This window comes from Paramisgurnus dabryanus, chromosome 18 (genome assembly GCF_030506205.2).
Source record: "Paramisgurnus dabryanus chromosome 18, PD_genome_1.1, whole genome shotgun sequence".
Taxonomy (NCBI): Eukaryota; Metazoa; Chordata; class Actinopteri; order Cypriniformes; family Cobitidae; genus Paramisgurnus; species Paramisgurnus dabryanus.
In genome coordinates this window covers 3,000,601-3,021,170 of record NC_133354.1, presented here as the reverse complement: position 1 = coordinate 3,021,170, position 20,570 = coordinate 3,000,601, and the positions used below count along the sequence as shown (strand labels likewise).

The 20,570-nt window shown below is 37.3% G+C and overlaps 1 protein-coding gene across 2 annotated transcripts; it reads right to left on the bottom strand.

Annotated features, from left to right (window-relative positions):
* Positions 1-23: 23 nt before the first annotated feature.
* Positions 24-9,458, bottom strand: LOC135721558 (uncharacterized). 2 transcript variants are annotated; one of them, XM_065243897.2, is made up of 7 exons: positions 9,340-9,458; positions 7,236-7,583; positions 6,984-7,040; positions 3,288-3,332; positions 2,970-3,056; positions 2,660-2,767; positions 24-519 (listed from the first exon to the last, which is right to left on the bottom strand). In XM_065243897.2, exons 1-7 carry the CDS (start codon positions 9,419-9,421, stop codon positions 239-241), a joined length of 1,008 nt encoding a protein of 335 aa, XP_065099969.1. In that variant the 5' UTR covers positions 9,422-9,458; the 3' UTR covers positions 24-238. The 2 variants fall into 2 exon arrangements, with proteins under 2 accessions (XP_065099969.1, XP_073668661.1); XM_073812560.1 differs by lacking the exon at positions 3,288-3,332.
* Positions 9,459-20,570: the final 11,112 nt, after the last annotated feature.

The window sequence follows — 20,570 nt, the reverse complement described above, 5'->3', positions numbered from 1 at the left end:
AGTTGAGCTCTGAGTTAACCACAACACCGATCTCTAACTCTTTCCTCCACCCTCAGACTCAACCATATAGAAAACACAACATGAGTCAGATTTATGCACTTACAAGCCACATTTTTATTATCACACAACAGTTTGAATATTACTTAATTCTGAATTAAAGTAGCTTTTGCTTTGCAAAGCATTAACACAGCAAACAAGCATACAGGAAGTGACATCATCGATCAGATAACCCTGCCTGTCAGAGAGCTGAAACCACACTGTCGCCCACTGTAGCAGCAGGAACTTCTTCACTATTAGATGTTTGAACCGTCACACCTTCAGTGTCCAGCATTTCAACAGTCTCTTTTACTTTCTCCTCTTTGTTTTCCACTGAACTTTCAGGTTTCTCTGTGGTAATATCATCTTCCTCCTCCACAGAAGCTATCACACCCAGTTTCACATCTTCAGTGTCATTTCTGCATTTATCTCCTGATTCCACATCTTCCTCTGGTTGCTCTTCTGATATTACTGCACATTGATCTAAAAAGAGAAACCATGAACATGTAAAGTCATGAGTTCTGTTTTTATCACACCACCAAATGACAACGCAATGTTTGTTTGAGCAGCTCGACTGAGGCAGACATTACTGTTGGAAATTGACGTTATTTTTGCCGTTTTTTGCTAGTTTTTATGCATAATGTAAAGGCACAAGTGAACACAATATATAACACTGTGTTAGATTTAAAGGTGCCAAAGAATGCATTGAAATAATCTGTTAAATTGCTTTCTGATATCTACATAGAGGGTTTGTGGCTTTATTAAGTGCAAAAATTATCCAGAGACGGTTTTACATGTCCATTTACAACCCTAGGATTTGCCCTTGGAATAAAATGATTAATTATTAACTTATTTGAAAGGGTCGTGAATAATTATGTTGAGCTCTGCTCTGATTGGCTGTTTCTCAGAGTAGCTCTGTGTGTGTGTAAACAAATCTTATTTTAGCCTGTATCAGACAAAACCGAATTTGAAGAATAATTAGTTGTTTGGAGATCGTAAATGGAAGTTTCTGAATGGTAAGTTTGTGTTTTTTCATTATGGACCTGCAAATTGTAACTGTAACGTCAATAGTAGAACTTCAGCCTAAATGCTAGCATTTACACTCACCTAAAGGATTATTAGGAACACCATACTAATACTGTGTTTGACCCCCTTTCACCTTCAGAACTGCCTTAATTCTACATGGCATTGATTCAACAAGGTGCTGAAAGCATTCTTTAGAAATGTTGGCCCATATTGATAGGATAGCATCTTGCAGTTGATGGAGATTTGTGGGATGCACATCCAGGGCACATTCCACCACATCCCAAAGATGCTCTATTGGGTTGAGGTCTGGTGACTGTGGGGGCCATTTTAGTACAGTGAACTCATTGTCATGTTCAAGAAACCAATTAGAAATGATTTGAGCTTTGTGACATGGTGCATTATCCTGCTGGAAGTAGCCATCAGAGGATGGGTACATGGTGGTCATAAAGGGATGGACATGGTTAGAAACAATGCTCAGGTAGGCCGTGGCATTTAAACAATGCCCATTTGGCACTAAGGAGCCTAAAGTGTGCCAAAGAAACATCCCCCACACCATTACACCACCACCAGCAGCCTGCACAGTCGTAATAAGGCATGATGGATCCATGTTCTCATTCTGTATACGCCAAATTCTGACTCTACCATCTGAATGTCTTAACAGAAATCGAGACTCATCAGACCAGGCAACATTTTTCCAGTCTTCAACTGTCCAATTTTGGTGAGCTCGTGCAAATTGTAGCCTCTTTTTCCTATTTGTAGTGGAGATGAGTGGTACCCGGTGGGGTCTTCTGCTGTTGTAGCCCATCCGCCTCAAGGTTGTGCGTGTTGTGGCTTCACAAATGCTTTGCTGCATACCTCGGTTGTAACGAGTGGTTATTTCAGTCAAAGTTGCATTTCAATCAGCTTGAATCGGTCGGCTCATTCTCCTCTGACCTCTAGCATCATCAAGGCATTTTCGCACACAGGACTGCTGCATACTGGATGTTTATCCCTTTTCACACATTCTTCTTTGTAAAGAAATGTTGTACGTGAAAATCCCACCGTCTGGCACCATCAACTATGCCACGATCATAATTGCTTAAATCACCTTTCTTTCCCATTCTGACATTCAGTTTGGAGTTCAGGAGATTGTCTTGACCAGGACTACACTCATAAATACATTGAAGCAACTGTCATGTGATTGTTTGATTAGATAATTGCATTAATGAGAAATTGAACAGGTGTTCCTAATAATCCTTTAGGTGAGTGTAGCATTAACTAGCATATAGCGCTAACTTTGTTAAACGACTTTGTATATAACATTGTAATCCATTGTACTTAATTTAATGTGTAATTTAATGTTGGCAGTGTACATCTCTACTGTAACGTCACAGTTGGTGTTATGTTGACATTGGCCTGTTTTCCAGCGGTCTTTTGCATGGACAAGATTTACATAAGAATTATGCATTACCATGAACAGAGCTCGTATTATTTATTCATGCATAGCTAAATACAGTTTTCCATTCTACAGCACCTTTAAAACACTAATTCCCAGGTTGTTGAAGTCAGCAGTTGTTCAATATTCAATGAGTTTGTGTTGGGTGTGTTACACAGTTACCTGTTTTTGATATGATGGCTCTTTTATCATCTCTGTTTAGGTAAAAGAATGCCGCCAGTAGAGTTAAAAAAGGCAAACATCTGAAAACGTAAATGATCACAACTTCACCTGCGAAGAAAAAACTCATCTTAATTCCTAGATTTGCAAACCTAGAAAAGTTTTATTAGACATGTAATTTTCTTTGTGGTATTTCTCAGTATCATTCTCAAGAGATTCAAAATAAAAATGTAACTATAACGAACTTTAAACCGGCAAAACCTCAAAAAAAGAAGTCACTGGCCGCCACTGTACACAAATAACTTAATCCTACTTTCATTTGAAGAGTCCACAAAATGTCCATCCAAAGAGGTCTTATCTTCTGAATTTGTCTTCGGATGGTCTTTCAAAACTGGCTTTTCTTTAAAAAAAAAGTTTACACATTTGACAGTTAGTTCAAACACTTTTTAACTCTTTCATCACCAGCGTTTTTTTTAAAAAGTTGCCAGCCAGCGCCAGCGTTTTTCATGATTTTCACAAAAGTTTAATGTCTTCCAGAAAATGTTCTTCTTCAAATATATAAACATACAATATACCAAATGAAAGAACAGACCCTCTGCTTTCAAAAAAAAAAAAAAACGTTTCATCCTACCTTGAGTAGTTCTTTTGTAATCAGCTTTTGAATATGGGTAGGTTTCTGCAAAAACACCACATTTTGGAGATAATTCAATTTTTGTGACGGACTTTTCATGGAGATCCCATTCAGAGCGATCTTTAAAACAGACACGGACATGCAGCAGCTTGCCATAGGGCAATACTTCCGGGTTTTAAAAGTTGCGGAAGGGCGCCACCTATTGGATAATAGCGGTATTGCGGAAAGACGGAAAAACTCGTCATTGGCGGGGAAGCGTTTTCTCTTGATTGACGAGATATCTCGTCAATGGCGGGGAAAGAGTTAATAAAAAAATTACATAAAGATTTTGTATACATTCATGAATCTCTTTATGGTATATTACCTACTAAAGGCAAGGTGCATGATTTTTGAAAAACGCTTTGGAAAAGGGAGTCGGGCCGAGTACCAAAACACACTTGTTGTCAATCAGCAGTAAGGGGCGTGTCTACTAACCAACATCGTTGCCTGGGTTGCGTATGTGTGGGGTGGGTCTATCAAAAGAAGGTCCAGATTCTATTGGGGTAGGGGCGTGTTTGTTTAGATGATTTAAAATGTCAACATTGGCTTTCAGAGATCATGCACCCCGCCTTTAAAGGTGGAATACGTAGAATTCGCCTCTAGAGGGCGCCAAAACAATCAAAATAATAACAATGACATAGATTAATGACGCTCTGAAGCAGCGTGGAATTATGGGATTTGTAGTCTTTAACTCAACCGCTGATGGCCATTAATCAGATGCGAACGAGAAATCATGTTGACAGATAAGGTAATCAAGTCTTGTAAATGTTGTGTTTGATGACATCATTTTATTTCATTATGTAAGGTTTCATGTAATGTTCAAAACTAAATTATTAGTCATAGATGTTACAGTTTTAGTCCAATTCGATCATGTGTTAAAGGAATAGTCTACTCATTTTCAATATAAAAATATGTTATTACCTAAACTAAGAAGAGTTGATACATCCCTCTATCATCTGTGTGCGTGCACGTAAGCGCTGGAGAGCGCTGCGACACTTCGATAGCATTTAGCTTAGCCCCATTCATTCAATGGTACCAAACAGAGATAAAGTTAGAAGTGACCAAACACATCAACGTTTTTCCTATTTAAGACGAGTAGTTATACGAGCAAGTTTGGTGGTACAAAATAAAACGTAGCGCTTTTCTAAGCGGATTTAAAAGAGGAACTATATTGTATGGCGGAACAGCACTTTTGGGAGTACTTCGACTCTGCGCAGTAACACCCTCCCTCTCTCATTATGAGAGGGAGAAGGGGAGCAGATTTTTCAGGTGAGTTGAATATAGTTCCTCTATTAAATCCGCTTAGAAAGCGCTACGTTTTATTTTGTACCACCAAACTTGCTCGTATAACTACTCGTCTTAAATAGGAAAAACGTTGATGTGTTTGGTCACTTCTAACTTTATCTCTGAGTGGTACCATTGAATGAATGGGGCTAAGCTAAATGCTATCGAAGTGTTGCAGCGCGCTCCAGCGCTTACGTGCACGCACACAGATGATAGAGGGATGCATCAACTCTTCTTAGTTAAGGTAATAACCAGGGGCGTCATGCACCATTTTTTTTTTAAGGGGGCACAGTGAAGCTCACAGAAATTTGCGCATACACATACATCAAACGAATTATATTATAGAGCTTTCAGTCTTTTCCATGGCACTTACATTTCTAACATTCTAAACGCCCCTGCCATAGTGCAAAAACCTCCACAATAAAAGTGTTGACTAACTTTCATTTCAAATACTATTCAATTGGATTAATGACATATTGGCATCATATTTACATCTGAAACGGCATGTGTTCTATTTACGTTTTGTTTAATGACTTGTTTAATTCTGTCATTAATGCATTTTGCACAACTGCATTATCCTATAAAATTAATGTAATTTACATCCATAAAGTATATAAACAACGGAAATGCCATAAGCTATAGCCACGTGATTGATTTTAATGTTCAATAATGATTTTTAAAAATATGTTTAGATACAATTATTAGAGGAACGGATTTTTGCATTAAATTTTACCTTATATGTTAACATGTGTGATTCCGCGCCCCCGTGAACTCTGGCGAACTTTGGCGTTGTGCCAAGAAGATGAATCTAGAAATCTCTACAAATCAGTGGCGGCGTTTCACGAAAACCTAGGCTATGGTATGGTAATTCTTTGTACAAGAAGGCCATTCTCAAATAACTAATCTATAAAACCACATATGTGTACATATTCCACCAACCTGTACAAAAGCATCCTACGACTGCACGGATGTACACTACTGACAACAATACGGAAGCAATACAAATGAAACAACAACAATAGAACAATAGAAATCATGATTATTTAAAATGCTTTTCAAATAGTTCTTAACTAAGCACAACTCCAGCAACAGATAAACTAAAACAAGATAATATCAAAACAAAACATACTGTGACATCCCTTCACAAATCTTGTCACGACAACCGCCAAAACCACTTATAAACACACAATAAAGACTTTTAAATGATGTGATAGAGCACACAGTTATCCAACACTAAATAAAATTCTTAGTAAAACAGAGCTAAATGCAAAAACAAGTCTTACCTTTTGTCGTCGTGCAGTTTTTATTCCACAAGTGGCCATATTCAAAAATGCGCGCAAAAAATTAATACAATTTACTTCGGCTGCGTTACAATCCCCAGTGGAAGAGAACATATTTATTTATCCACAGAGCAAATCATTTTACTTCTGGAATAATGTATGCAATATGCAAAGCGCGAGTGTGGGGGAGAACCATGAGTCTGTTTAAATGTTAAAACAAAAAGGATTTTACTTGCGAAAATAAAGATTATAAAAGCAGCGGTCATCATGAGACCTCCTGCAGCGCGAACCCCACTGTAGATTGTGTTCGACTTCAAGCTGCGCTGTAAGAACGACAGGCTGATGACGTCAAAGTACCGCGAGGTTGACTCGAGGAATCATCGGAAGAGTTTGATTTCAAACCGCTGTCGCGGCACGTTGATGTCATCCGCTTGTTGGTTCCAGTGTCATAGCATGAAGTCGAACACACGTGTAAATGATACTTATTAGTGATGTACCAATGTTTAGATATGTTCTACTGAAAATATTTTAAATTATCTTTAATGAGCATCATTATAGCCTGTTGATTTCTGGTGTTTTGTCTGAATGCTAGGGTATGGCAACTGCCATACGCAAACGCCGCCCCTGCTAATAAGGTCGAGCAGCAACAGCTAAGCTCGTGAGCGCGCTCAGACTATGACGTCTGCGGCTGCGCCGACTGCCGCCAGAATAAAGTAATGTACACGATCAAAACACTATCAAAACTCTGAAAAGTGACACGGATGCAGCAGAAAATTGATAATTTGGGCATTTTAAACAGATTAAAAGATTAATGGACGCTTTTTTATTTTTGAGGTTGCTTGCAAAATCCATTTGGCTCAAAAATCCGAGGGGGCACGTGCCCCCTCAGTTTCAATGGGCATGACGCCTCTGGTAATAACATATTTTAATATTGAAAATGAGTAGACTATTCCTTTAATGACATTTTAAAAGTTTATTAACAGAGTTGACATGACTGAAATTATAATAATAAATCAATGTTTTAATGTCTTAATGTTTGCTTGTCTCGTACAACCTGACTGTTGGAGCTCAGATAAAACATTAACACGCTTACTGGTTGATGAGACTCTGGTGGTTACTGGGACCACTGAAGAAGTGAGATAAACACTTTCTGTAAAACAAAGTTAAATCAATTATTAATAGCATAATATTACATGTTCTAAAAACTGGTCTTTTAAAACAGTAATGGTATTTGAAAGTAGTTGAATTTGTGTGGCATAATCTGTAACATCCCCTGAGTTGTTATATGAATCAGATATATTGATGACATTAAATACTGTAGATGAATGTGGAGGAGGAATCTCACCTGTAGTTGTTGGTGTCTTGGTGCTTTGTTCTGTGTAATTGATTGTTAAGATGGTTTTATTTCCATTGAATTGACGCAGGAATGGTATGTCTCGGGTCACTTGACATACATATTCTCCTGTGTCATTTGGAATTATGTTTGTGATTTTAAGAGTAGTGCAGTTCCCCACTGGAGACTTTTGAAACACCTGACTTTCTGCTGAAACCTTTTTCTCATTCTTTAACCAGTCGACTTTAAAATCAAATGTTGTCTTTGTCCAGCAGCAGGAGATTTTAGCAGATTCTCCCTCATTCACAGTAATGCTGTTTGGGCTCTGATTCACAGATATCTCCTCATTCAGACCTGTGACTGAGAAATACACAATTTATACTTTTATTAAAGCAACACTAAAGACTTATTGCTCTTTGCTCCCCCTACAGGTTAGAAGCGTAATTGTTCATTAGCACTGTCTTAAATACTGCTGCATAGCTGGCTCTGCTTGGATTGTAGGTCTGCCGTAAAGCAAGTTTTTGTAGTTTTCACTCAAACTACAGGACCACTACCTGACGGTTGGAAACTTCTTTAGTGCGGTTTTGGCCGATAGAGGGCTGCAAAGCGAATGTGAAAGTGCCATTCACCCTGTTTTGAGTGGATGAACCACTGAAACTTTTTTGGAAACGTTATTTTAAGGTAAAAAAAACTCTTTGGTGTTGCTTTAAAGCAACAAACAAACGAGTGAGTATGTTGTTCTAAACCTGTATGAATTTCTTTTTTCTGATGAACACAAAAGAAGGTATTTTGAGAAGGTAAACACACAGTAGATTGTAACCATTGATTTCTATAGTAGGAATAAAAAAATATGTTGGAATTCAATGTGTACCGTCAACTGTGTGCTTACCATCATTTATCAAAATATTTTCTTCATAATTTCTCACAATATTTCCAAAATATTTGTCCTACTATAGAAGTCAATGGTCACTATCTGCTGTGTTTTTTTGTGTTCATCAGAAAAAAGAAATTCATACAGGTTTAGAACAACATGAGAATGAGTAAATGGTGACAGAATTTTTATTTTAAGGTGAACTATCCCTTTAAGTGCCAATGTACAAGCCAGAAATTAAGCTCTGTTTTTTTGCACAGGCCTACTAAAGGGTTAATGGTGCCACATGGTGATCAGCAGTAAAAATGACAAATTTTACCTCTTAGCAAATGTAAAAACTGCCAACAATCAAGATTGCATGATTATAAGGTGTCATGGCTTTGCAATCAAAAAATGTTGTTATAATGGAAGTCAATGGGCAAAAAAGCCACAAAAACTACTTAAAAATAAAAACTGATGAAATCGAGTCCACGATCACTTTCTATATTGCAAATCTGTAATTTTGTGTGTTTTTTTTTTCATCAAATCAGTGACACCACTTATGAACTTGGCAATTAAAGAGTTAAAATCATGGAAATTTTGTAAGCATTTGGTAGTTTTGATCAGTAATGAGGGAGATTAACAGATTTATGAAAATACATTTGGAAAAAATATTTATCTGATACATTTTTACAGCCGTTTAATTTAGTGGCTTTTTTTGTACACTAAAAACCCAAAAGGGTAGTAAATTTGCCCACGGTATATTGTTGAGTATTTAAAAAATTTCAAAGCATTTTCTCAAAATATGTGTAAATAGAAGATTTGTCACCAAAAATCATTCCATTTGCTGAAACACAGAGAAAGTTGTAGCCAAATTAAGACATAAAAAAATCAAAAATGGCCCAAAATGGCCTCAACAACACATAAGGGTTAATTACAAATTTATCTGATACACCTTTAAATATTAACTTTTGTCAAATATAGAACAAAAGCACTTACTGTAAGCTAGTGATCAAGCGTGATAACTATACACTAGTGCTACATAACCAACAATTTATACAACTTTAAATAAGACTTAATTCAGCAAAATTCAAATAACATTGTAATGCCACAAATGTTTCCGGCAAAACAAACATAAAGCAGACATTCCTCTTTCACGATGTCCATCTCTTTATGCGCAACATCTAGCGAGTTGATGGTTCAAGAGTGATAATATCTGTTGTTAGGTATTTTAAAGCAAATGTTTAGGTTGGACGTGGCACTTACCTCTGGAGCAAAAGCAGGAAAAGATGAGCCCACAGATCAGAACAAAGGAAAAATTCATCTCTACTAAATATCTAATGATCATCTACTAACATCACTTCAGTGGCACTGACACACCCGCTCACAATAAAACAAACTGACAGTAACATGACTTCCTTAAGTCTCACTTTATGTGTGGACAAAGGTTAAGTACACAGGTGTTTGTGTCTTCTGGTCAAACTTAATAAAGAATAAAAGAGTGGATTGTTACAAATAATTTACTGGAATATTTTTTTTTTAATAAATGAAGCCCTTGCTTAATGTTATATTTCATTATTTTTCCTTTATATAAAACGTTTGTTTTTACAAAAAAGAGAACTAATTCTTTAATTCTGTTTTGTTTATTTTACAAAATAAACATGAAATAAAAAATAGAATAGACTAGAAACACTTTTACTTCACACGATGACCCACAATACATTTTTTTATAGCACACATAGTTTGCAATTCTCCTGAGACACATATAGTATCCCATAATACCTGTGATTTATTTTCATGTTACCGTATAATTGTTTAACATTATAAGATGAGCTAATTCTTCTTTAATTCTTCACATTGACTTCCACAAAGACTCTTTAACTTCTTAACACATCATATGTACATTATTCAAAGAAATCATCTTATTTTTCATTGCTAATGTTTGGCAGCAGTATGCATGTATTAATTTAGTAAACTAAGCTGTGGTTGGTTTGGTTTTAACCCTGCAGTGTTTTGCTGTCCTCTCAGGACCGCCTGTGATGTCACAACTGTTATTTTGACTACTGCTGTTTTTCTTAGAAATAAAGAACATGTACAGTATAAAGATTTAAATCTGTTCTAGTTTATTTTTAACTTTTCTTCACAAACTGACATTTACATTTAAAATAATATTTAAATTCAAATTCAAAAAACTTTATTATGTGATAGAAAAATTTATTGGGTAAAGAAGGCTTAAATATGCAAAAATACAATACAATCACACATCAAACAACATCAAGCAAAAATAATAAAAACAACTAATAAATAAATAAAATAGGAGATTGTTAATAGCTTCAACAAAGTACAGGTCATCACTGCAGGAAGGAAGTGGTCACAATAACGTCTTTAAAAACAGGAAGACCATCATGATGAACAAAGGGCCAACATCGATGGTGGGCTTTGTGGTGAAGTTACCATAGCAATCGTTAAAATGACTGACAGGAAGTCAAACCAAAATGTATCAACACATAAAAATGTGTCTCTTGGGTCAGTGCTCATATACCTTGTACCCCAGCAAGCAATTTTGCTTTTAAAAGACATCTCATAGACGCGTTGGACAGACGCGCGTTGTGGCGATTACACATCTGGAAGGATTTTAACTTCCGGTCTCAGTTTGTTTATGATCTGACTAGTGGCTCTGTTTCTGTTGCGAAGTTTACCAGAATTTATGTTTGTTCCACGAAAGCAGTTTGTTTATGTTGTTACTGCTGAAACCATCTATAGGCGTCCAAACACAGCCCAGATGTCTAGGCTAAAACAAGGCAACATTTGGGCTGTCAGTGACGTCTAACCCTAGCCCACAAATAAACTAAATTAATAAATTAAATCAAATAGCTTGTTATCACTGTTGACTTGTTTACATGATGGAGTATCAAACATCTCACAAGTTATTTTGGGAAAAACAATGTAACCAAATTCAAGTTTACTGTATTTTGGCTGGAATAAAATTACAACTATTGCTCGCTGAGACAACTCATCTATATTTAACATACACTTGCATATTTACTACATTACATATATATTTTTGCACAGTATATTTAGTCTGGCCCCAGCATAATATTTCATCTAAATTATTTTACAGTATATTTCACATATAAAATGTTCCAGAAAGCCTCTTGTGTGTTTCACTGTAGGAAGTTTAAGTTTGCTTATTTGATAAGTGACCTAGAAATATTGCAGATTTTTAAATGTGACTCATTACTCTTATGTCATAATGCTATACTATTTTTATGTTTTCCCCTTTAATAAGTATAAACTAATATAATGATATCTAATATAATATCCTGTACAATATTGTATTTTCTCTGTTTTTTTGTGTGTTCTTACTGACAATAGGACTTGACAACAGCATCCTGGCATGAAATCATTAACGCAGGATATCTGCTCTCGATACAGAGATATAACATTAGATTTTTGACAGTGAAGAGCTGGAGGAAAACAACAGTATCATATTCTTATCTTCAAGTCAAGAGCCTTCAAGAACATATAGCCTTATTCACCTGCTCTAACACTGTCTCCTAGCAACGGGAAAGAGAGAGCGAGAAAGAGAGAGAGATTGATTTTGGTCTGGTTTAACAGTATTGGGTGTCTGATCATGGCAGTTAAATGGTTGGTAATTGAATTGTGTTTGTTTCTGAGCACTTAAATCTCCTGCTTCACCCACATCAAACCCTTGCGACATTTACGCTCGCCTCTCGCGGCTAGAGCAACTTACACCCCCACAGGCACTTTAGTAAAGATATTTTATTTCAATTCAGTGCCATTGTGAGGTCTTATATGATATGAATAATGATCAGGTGACTCCAGAGAACTCCATTTTGACAGAATGATGTACCTGATAGTAAATAAAACTTAATAAAAAAACTATAACAATTTGGCACACTTATCTTTCAAGACAACATAAAACAATTGATTCTATTTATATTTCTTGATAAATTTTGTTGGCTTATCATCAAAGTCAACTGAATATAACGCTGCACCCTACGTTTCTTCTGGGAATAAGAGATTATAAATGCTAAAGAGGTGCAAATATTGTTAATTCAGGTTAATTTCATCATACACCCCTCTTCTACTGGTATAACTGTTTTTTCCCTCATTCCGAGACTTTGGTTTTAAATTATTCACAGAATGAAGAGTAAACCTACTGTGAAGGAGAAGCAGAAAATCTATTTTGGAACAGAAAGTGGATTTTGTTTTTAATCCTTTGTGGGGTGAAAGTCTACAGAGAGGTTTCAGTCAACATCACACTTAAATTATATGGACAGCGTTAATCTCATAAAAGCTGTAAGAACAACATTTTTAAAAAGACAAACGACTGGTGCAGAATAGTGACAGCACCAGTTGTGAGCAGTTACTAGAGTTGATATAATGGTTGGTGGTTTCCCGGACAGGGTTTAGATTAATCCAGGTCTAGGCCTTAGTTATACAACCCCAAATGAGAAAAAGTTGGGACACTGTAGAAATTGTGAGTAAAAAAGTAATGGAATAATTTACAAATCTCATAAACTTATATTTTATTCTCCATAGAATATAGATAACATATCAAATGTTGAAAGTGAGACATTTTGAAATGTCATGCCAAATATTGGCTCATTTTGGATTTCATGAGAGCTACACATTCCAAAAAAAGTTGGGACAGGTAGCAATAAGAGGCCAGAAAATTTAAATGTACATATAAGGAACAGTCCTTGGACCAATTTGCAACTTATTAGGTCAATTGGCAACATGATTGGGTATAAAAAAGCCTGTCAGAGTGGCAGTGTCTCTCAGGGGTCAAGATGGGCAGAGAATCACCAATTCCCCCAATGCTGCAGCGAAAAATAGTTTTCTGAGTTTCTCAGAGAAAAATTGCAAAGAGTTTGAAGTTATCATCACCTACAGTGCATAATGTCATCCAAAGATTCAGAGAATCTGGAACAATCTCTGTGCGTAAGGGTCAAGGCTGGAAAACCATACTTGATGCTCGTGATCTTCGGGCCCTTAGACGGCACTGCATCACATACAGGAATGCTACTGTAATGGAAATCATAACATGGGCTCTGGAATACTTTTAGAAAACATTGTCAGTGAACACAATCCACCGTGTCATTCGCTGTTGCCAGCTAAAACTCTATAGGTTAAAAAAGAAGCCATATCTAAACATGATCCAGAAGCAAAGGGGTTTTCCCTGGGCAATGCTCATTTAAAATTGACTGTGGCAAAGGGAAAAACTGTTCTGTGGTCCAACGAATCAAAATTTGAACTTCTTTTTGGAAAACTGGGACGCCATTTCATCCGGACTAAAGAGGACAATGAGAACCCAAGTTGTTATTAGCGCTCTTTTCAGAAGCCTGCATCTCTGATGGTTTGTGGTTGCATGAGTGCGTGTGGCATGGGCAGCTTACACAACTGGAAAGGCACCATCAATGCTGAAAGGTTTATCCAAGTTTTAGAGCAACATATGCGCCCATTCAGAGGTCGTCTCTTTCAGGGAAGACCTTGCATTTTCCAACATGACAATGCCAGACCACATACTGCATCAATTACAACGTCAAGACTGCATAGAAGAAGGATCCGGGTACTGAAATGGCCAGCCTGCAGTCCAGATCTTTCACCCATAGAAAACATTTGGTGCATCATAAAGAGGAAGATGCAACAAAGAAGACCTAATACAGTTGAGCAACTAGAAGTCTGTTTTAGACAAGAATAGGACAACATTCCTATTGCTAAACATTGGTCCTCCTCCAGCTGTTCCTTTATATGTACATTTAACTTTTCTGGCCTCTTATTGCTACCTGTCCCAACTTTTTTTGGAATGTGTAGCTCTCATGAAATCCAAAATGAGCCAATATTTGGCATGACATTTCAAAATGAATCACTTTCAACATTTGATTTGTGATCTATATTCTGTTGTGAATAAAATATAAGTTTATGAGATTTGTAAATTATTCCATTCATTTTTTACTCACAATTTCTACAGTGTCCCAACTTTTTCTGATTTGGGCTTGTATTAGGACATTTAAGTAGTTTATACAAACAAACCTTACAAGAAACAATACTGGTGTGCATCTTAAAAACAATTCTTACTGGATCTATCCGCAACTTTTGACACGGTCAATCAACACATCCTCCTGTCAACCCGCATGGCTATGTGTGTCTCTGACACAGCGCTTCTATGGTTCAAGTCGTACCTCTCAGGTAGGTCATTCAGGGGATCCTGGAGAGGTGACTTCTCCAAACCCCAACGTCTCAATACCGGGGTGCCGCAAGGCTCCGTGCTTGGACCACTGCTATTTTCGATAAACTTGACATCCCTGGGTTCTGTCATTCGAAAACATAGCTTTTCCTACCACTGCTACACTCAACTTCACTTGTCGTTCCACCCTGATGACCACACGGTCATCACGGCCCGCATCTCAGCATGCCTGAGGGACATCTCAAATTGGATGAAGGATCACCATCTTAAGCTTAACCTTGCAAAGACATAACTGCTTGTCTTATCCTCTGAACCAAAGATTCAGCACAACCTTTCCATTAAGCTAGGTTCCTCGACCATCACGCCTTCCAGGACACCCAGAAACCTGGGAGTGTTCATTGATGATCAGCTTAGCTTCACAGCCCATGTTGCCACCACCGCCCGCTCTTGTAGATTCATTCTCTACAATATTAGGAAAATTAGACCTTTCCTAGATGAGCATGCTACGCAGGTCCTAGTCCAAGCTCTTGTCCTGTCCAGGTTGGACTACTGGAACGCACTACTGGCTGGACTTCCAGCCTGCACAAAAAAAAAAAACCCTACAGATGATTCAGAACGCAGTGGCAAGAGTGGTCTTCAATGAGCCAAAGAGGGCACACGTCACTCCTGTATTTGTCAAGTTACACTGGCTCCCTATGGGAGCTCACATCAAATTTAAAGCTTTGCTCTTGGCCTTTAAAACCACCACTGGGTCAGCACCCCTTTACCTTCGCTTGCTTATACAGCCCTCTCGATCCCTGCGACACGATCTGCTGACTCTGTGGCTGTCTTTAAGTATCAGCTAAAAACCCATCTCTTCCGCCATTACCTCACTTCCTAATATAGGACTTACTATCTTTTCATTTCCTTTTATTCTTGATCTCTATCTATACACTCTAAAAACCACGGTGTTGGACTTGATGAGACTATTTCCAGTGCACTTACAGGTATGTATTGCTGTTCTTGTGTTGCTATAATTGCTTCTATTGTTTATCTCATTTGTAAGTCGCTTTGGACAAAAGCATCTGCTAAATGACAAAATGTAAATGTAAAACAATGCCAATGATATGTGTCATGAGATGTCAGTACAAATTTGCATATTCACTTTAATGATCAAAGGTGAGTTTTAAGTAGGAAAGCACCATTATCAACCTATAAAAGAAAACAGCTCACTTTAACATCTTGTGCTCAAATTGTAAAAAATGGTTTTAATGTTAAAACTTTTGCAAGGGTTTGAAACACGTGCACATGATACACTTTTATATAAATAGGTTTTTTTAATGATGAATTGATGCATTCTTAAAGGAAAACACCACCACTTTTCAATATTTTAGGTTCTTACCTAAACTTAGACAAATTTATTCATACCCATCTTTTTTAAATTCATGCACTTCATCTTTGCACAGCGCTTCATGAATGTGTTAGCATTTAGCCTGCCCCATTCATTCCTATGGCTCCAAACAGGGATGAATTTAGAAGCCACCAAACACTTCCATGTTTTCCCTATTTAAAGACTGTTACATGAGTAGTTACACGAGTAAGTATGGTGGCACAAAATAAAACTTTAGTTTGGAGCCATAGGAATGAATGGGCTAGGCTAAATGCTAACACATTTAAGAAGCGCTGTGCAAAGATTAAAAGCGCACGCATTAAAAAAATATAGGTATGTGTTCATTCATCATAGTTTATGTAAGAACATAGTAAAATATTGAAAAAGGGTGGTGTTTTCCTTTAAAGATATTATTATCATTAATGCATGAATTCTTGGGCTTTTACACAAAAATATTTTGTCTATCTTCTAACTGGGTGGGCCAGCCGTCAATCTGAGTGGGCCAGTGCCACCCTGGCCATTATGTCGCCTTGCCACTAATTGGTATATGTCATTATAAGTATTTAAATATCGTATCGGCACAGAAAAATTCTGTATTAGTGCATCCCTAGCTTTAAGAGACAAAATGATCAACTAAAGGGGTAATTATTAAACTTACTGCAAGAACTTGTTTTATCCGAACCCTAGGCAGTGTCCACAAGATGCACAAGCTGTTCCCTTTAACACCCTAAGGTGGTAATTTTTACAACGTTTTGGTAAAGTAAAAAAATACTTCTACCACTGATGCTTAAGGGTGAAGTAGGCTATTGGATTACCAATAGAGTAATCTTTACCTGGAAAAGAATAAGTTCTGTAATTTGTGCACATTTATTTATTTTCTCTCTTCTGTGTTTGTGATATGAGGCTGAGGTTAAAGGTAAACTGTGTTAAATGTTTGTGTGTGCTAGCGGTATTGTCATACATCACACTAAAGCTTTTTTTAATGGAGTGTGTACTAACACAGATGTTCATACATGTGGTTATAGAGGTCTGTGTATTCTCGCTAAGTGATCCTTTTAGTGTCACAACATTAATCACAATGCACAGCTATTCAAAATACACACACACTCACACAAACACACATCACAACACACACACACACACACACACACACACACACACACACACACACACACACACACACACACACACACACACACACACACACACACACACACACACACACACACATCACACCGCCCTTCCTGTGGTAATGGCACAATAATGGCATATGCAGCAACAACCAGCATCAAATATTCATGACTGACATCTGCTCTCAAAAACAGGAATGTTGCAGGAATAATTCAGCCAAAAATGAAAATTCAACTTCTGTGGAAGACAAAAGGAGAAAATGTGTTATGAAGGAGAAAGAAAGATGCTGTTTAACAAGCAGGAATGGATGCAAATGTATGATAAAACTGGTCCATATGGCTCATGCTAATTATTTTAAGACATACGATATGGTTTTGTGTAAGAAACTGTTTAAAACATGAAGAAATAAAATCTTTATGTGAAGCTGATATTTCTTGTTCCAGATTTGTTAAATGTTTTTGAGTTCAACTCATCATCTCCATTGTCCACCTACAGGGACGGCTATTAGTGAATAATGATAGGAGAGTCACAGTACATGATGAGTGAGAGTTAGGTGATATTGAATCTTAAATGTGTACCCAGCTAGTGATTTTTTTATACATACTGTAATATCATCCGACATGATGTAAAGAACATTCTGTGAAATTATAACCTTTAATATTGACTGAGTCAAAGATTGAAATCAATGTGAAATCAATGATTGAAATCAAACTTTAATCCTCCAAATCACATTATGAGACTTTAGTCTGGATTTCACAGACAGTGTCACAAATGGGCATAAGGTGGCATTAAAAGTCCTGTTTTTCCTGTGTTTTTTGAAGCCTTGATTGTATTTACAGTGCGCAATATAACATGTGTTCATGTATGGTGTGTAAAAAAATGTGGTATTTACTTATCTGCAAACAACTGTTTTCACTGTCCTAAAAACGGGCTGATGTCTTCCTTGTTCTGTGAAATTTTCATTAATTAAATTTTTTTATATAGCGCTTTTCTGCAGCACTCAAAGCGCTTTACATATAAAAGGGAGATTCAACCACCACCAATGTGAAGCATCCACCTGGATGATGCGACGGCAGCCATATTGTGCCAGAACGCCCACCACGCACCAGCTTATTAGTGGAGGGGAGACAGATGCGTCTGAAACCGCATACTGTACAATAAGATGAAGTACCTACTTACTAAGCGTTAAAACAGTAGGTACTGTATAGTATGAATCCTGGTAGTATGAATGAGATTCGGACGTACTACATCCGCCATGTTGCTACATCACGTGACATACGTCGGCATCACGTCATGTCATTCCAGCGCGAAAACAGCCGTATGCCTCTTCTTCTTCGTTGGATAACTCCTCTGCCAGGGCATCATGGGATAGTGAAGTGTCCATCGTATGCACACTGCAAAATCTAACCGGAAGTAGTAGGTCATCCGGGTACTTTTTGCATACTGTTTTTCGAATACTATGTATTCGGACATACTACTCGCCTCCCCTACTGCATTTCGCGTACTATATAGTATGAAGTAGGCGGTTTCGGACGCAGCAAGAGTGATGTAGCCAATAGGCTTTATGCCCAGCTGCACTACTTCCAGAACTTCAGCCAGCTCCTTGTTTCCTGTCGGCCATTATTGAACAAACTGATTAATCCAGGTGTGCCTGACCTCAGTAGTCACAACAACAATAATCAGACACACCTGGATTAATCAGTTTGTCCAATAATGGCAGACAGGAAACAAGGAGCTGTCTGAAGTTCAGGAAGTAGTGCAGCTGGGCATAAAGCCTATTAGTAGATATGGGGATGATTAGTAGGCCAACGGGCAAGTTTGGCCAGGATGCCAGGGCACACCCCTACTCTTTTACAAATGACATCCTGGGTTTTTTGTGGGGGGGTGGCACAACATCTCTTTTCTATAAATAGTTTCTCATGTCCATGGAACGACTTTCTATTTAGTGTTATTTTATCTATTTTTTTTTCTCTCTTTTTTTCAATTTTTAAATCATTGTCGCTTGGGGTTAGATCTGGGGTTTGGATGTACTTTTATGCAGTGGCGGCCGGTGACTTCTTTTTTCGAGGGCACTCAATGTGAAGTTCGTCACAACATGTATGTACCCCGTCATGTATGTGTGTTGCTTGAGTTTTCAAAATATGTGTTTGATGCATCATGTGAACCATGTGCATTACATGTCTTGTCAAAATAAGTGCCTGCTGCAGATGCGTCTAAAGGGTTTATGGAAAAAAAGGGACGCTTGTGTTTGCCAGATACTCACATAATCTCATGCATAATCAGAGTTTACTGTTAAGGGAGTGTCTTGTGTGTATTTTGCGAATGTGAGCGTCTCTTTTATCATAAACGGTTTTGATGCATGTGCAGCAGGCACTTATTTTGACAAAACACAACAAACACATATTTTGAAACTTGAGCAACACACATGACACTCAGAACACTTATTTAGAATTAGCGCCCCTTGGATGAGCAGTCACGAGCTGCCACTGGTATCCTGTTATTTTATGTATTGTTTTCTCTTTTTTTCCTATTTTTAAATAATTGTCGCTTGGGGTTGGAGTTAGATTTGGGGTTTGGGTTAAGATGTACTTTTATGTATTGGATTCTACATGTTTTTCTTCTGCTTTTAAAACTATTCTCGCCTGCAGTTGGGGTTAGAGTTGGGGTTTGGGTTAAGATGTCTAAAAATGTAACAGAAAGTGATTCTAACCCCAACCCCAAGCGACAATGGTAAGAAATTAGGGAAAAAACATGAGAAAACAATACAAAGTCGTGCAACCGACACGAAAAACGATTTATAAAAATAAGTGTGACTGACACGAAAAAGACAATCGTGCTTAAGGCACGAAAAAAGCTGAATTTCGTGCCATGCACACAAATAAATTAATCACATTTTTCGTGACTATAACACGAATTCCTGTGAGATCAATCTGATCTTTTTTCCGCTCAAGCAGTATTTACATGTGTTAATTTAGTAAATAGTAGTAAGTGGTCAAAATCTGTTTAATCGTGTTTTTTGCCGTACACATTTTCTATGTTTATATAAAACATGTTTAAAAGAAAAGCCCCTTTTGTGAATTACTCATATACGAATATTGCTCTATAAACCGAGTACAACCAGAGTTTGGAAAACACAGATATGTCAAATTTGAGATCTATTGCCCAGCCCTACAGGTAAACCCTACAGACACAGCAGCAGCTGTCTCAATGAGACCTCATCATACAGACACACAGGTGCAGCACTTCCTCGTGCTTTCATTCCCTACATTACAATGAATCATTTAAAGCAAACTGCTCATCATCAGCTTTATATATGAGAGCCTAAAACATGCACACTGGACAATTTTCTTTCTTGCTTTTTTACTGATTATATTTTCTTTCCTTTGGGAGGTGGGAGCAGTTTTTGAAGGACTATAACTATACCCATTCTCCCTAATGTGGGATTTTATATGGAATAGTGAATTTAATGAAAAATATAATCACATTAGACGTAAAACGAAACTGAGTTGTTATATATTGAAGCAGTAAGGTGAATTTCAAATGAATGTGTATCTGTATACATGATATAGTAGAATAGCGCCCCCTGTTGTCAAAGCAGTACTTTACCACCAATACTTCAGAACAAAGACCAACAATAAAGTCTGATTCAAGAACGAGTCGTCTTTTAGAAGTGGCTCGTTTTGAAGATTCAATTAATCCGATTCACTGAAAATTTGTACATCACTTAAGGACAATGGGTGTAAAATAGGGCTGGGCGGATTGTCATGCACAACTCATCAACAG

Bases quoted from the DNA above. Each gene is read 5' to 3' on its own strand.
- LOC135721558 (XM_065243897.2), bottom strand. From the start codon at position 9,421: ATGATCATTAGATATTTAGTAGAGATGAATTTTTCCTTTGTTCTGATC. The intron at 7,041-7,235 runs GTGAGATTCCTC...TTTGTTTTACAG, and splicing joins CAAGACACCAACAACTACAG to AAAGTGTTTATCTCACTTCT. The intron at 520-2,659 runs GTAACTGTGTAA...TTCTCTTTTTAG, and splicing joins AGCCATCATATCAAAAACAG to ATCAATGTGCAGTAATATCA.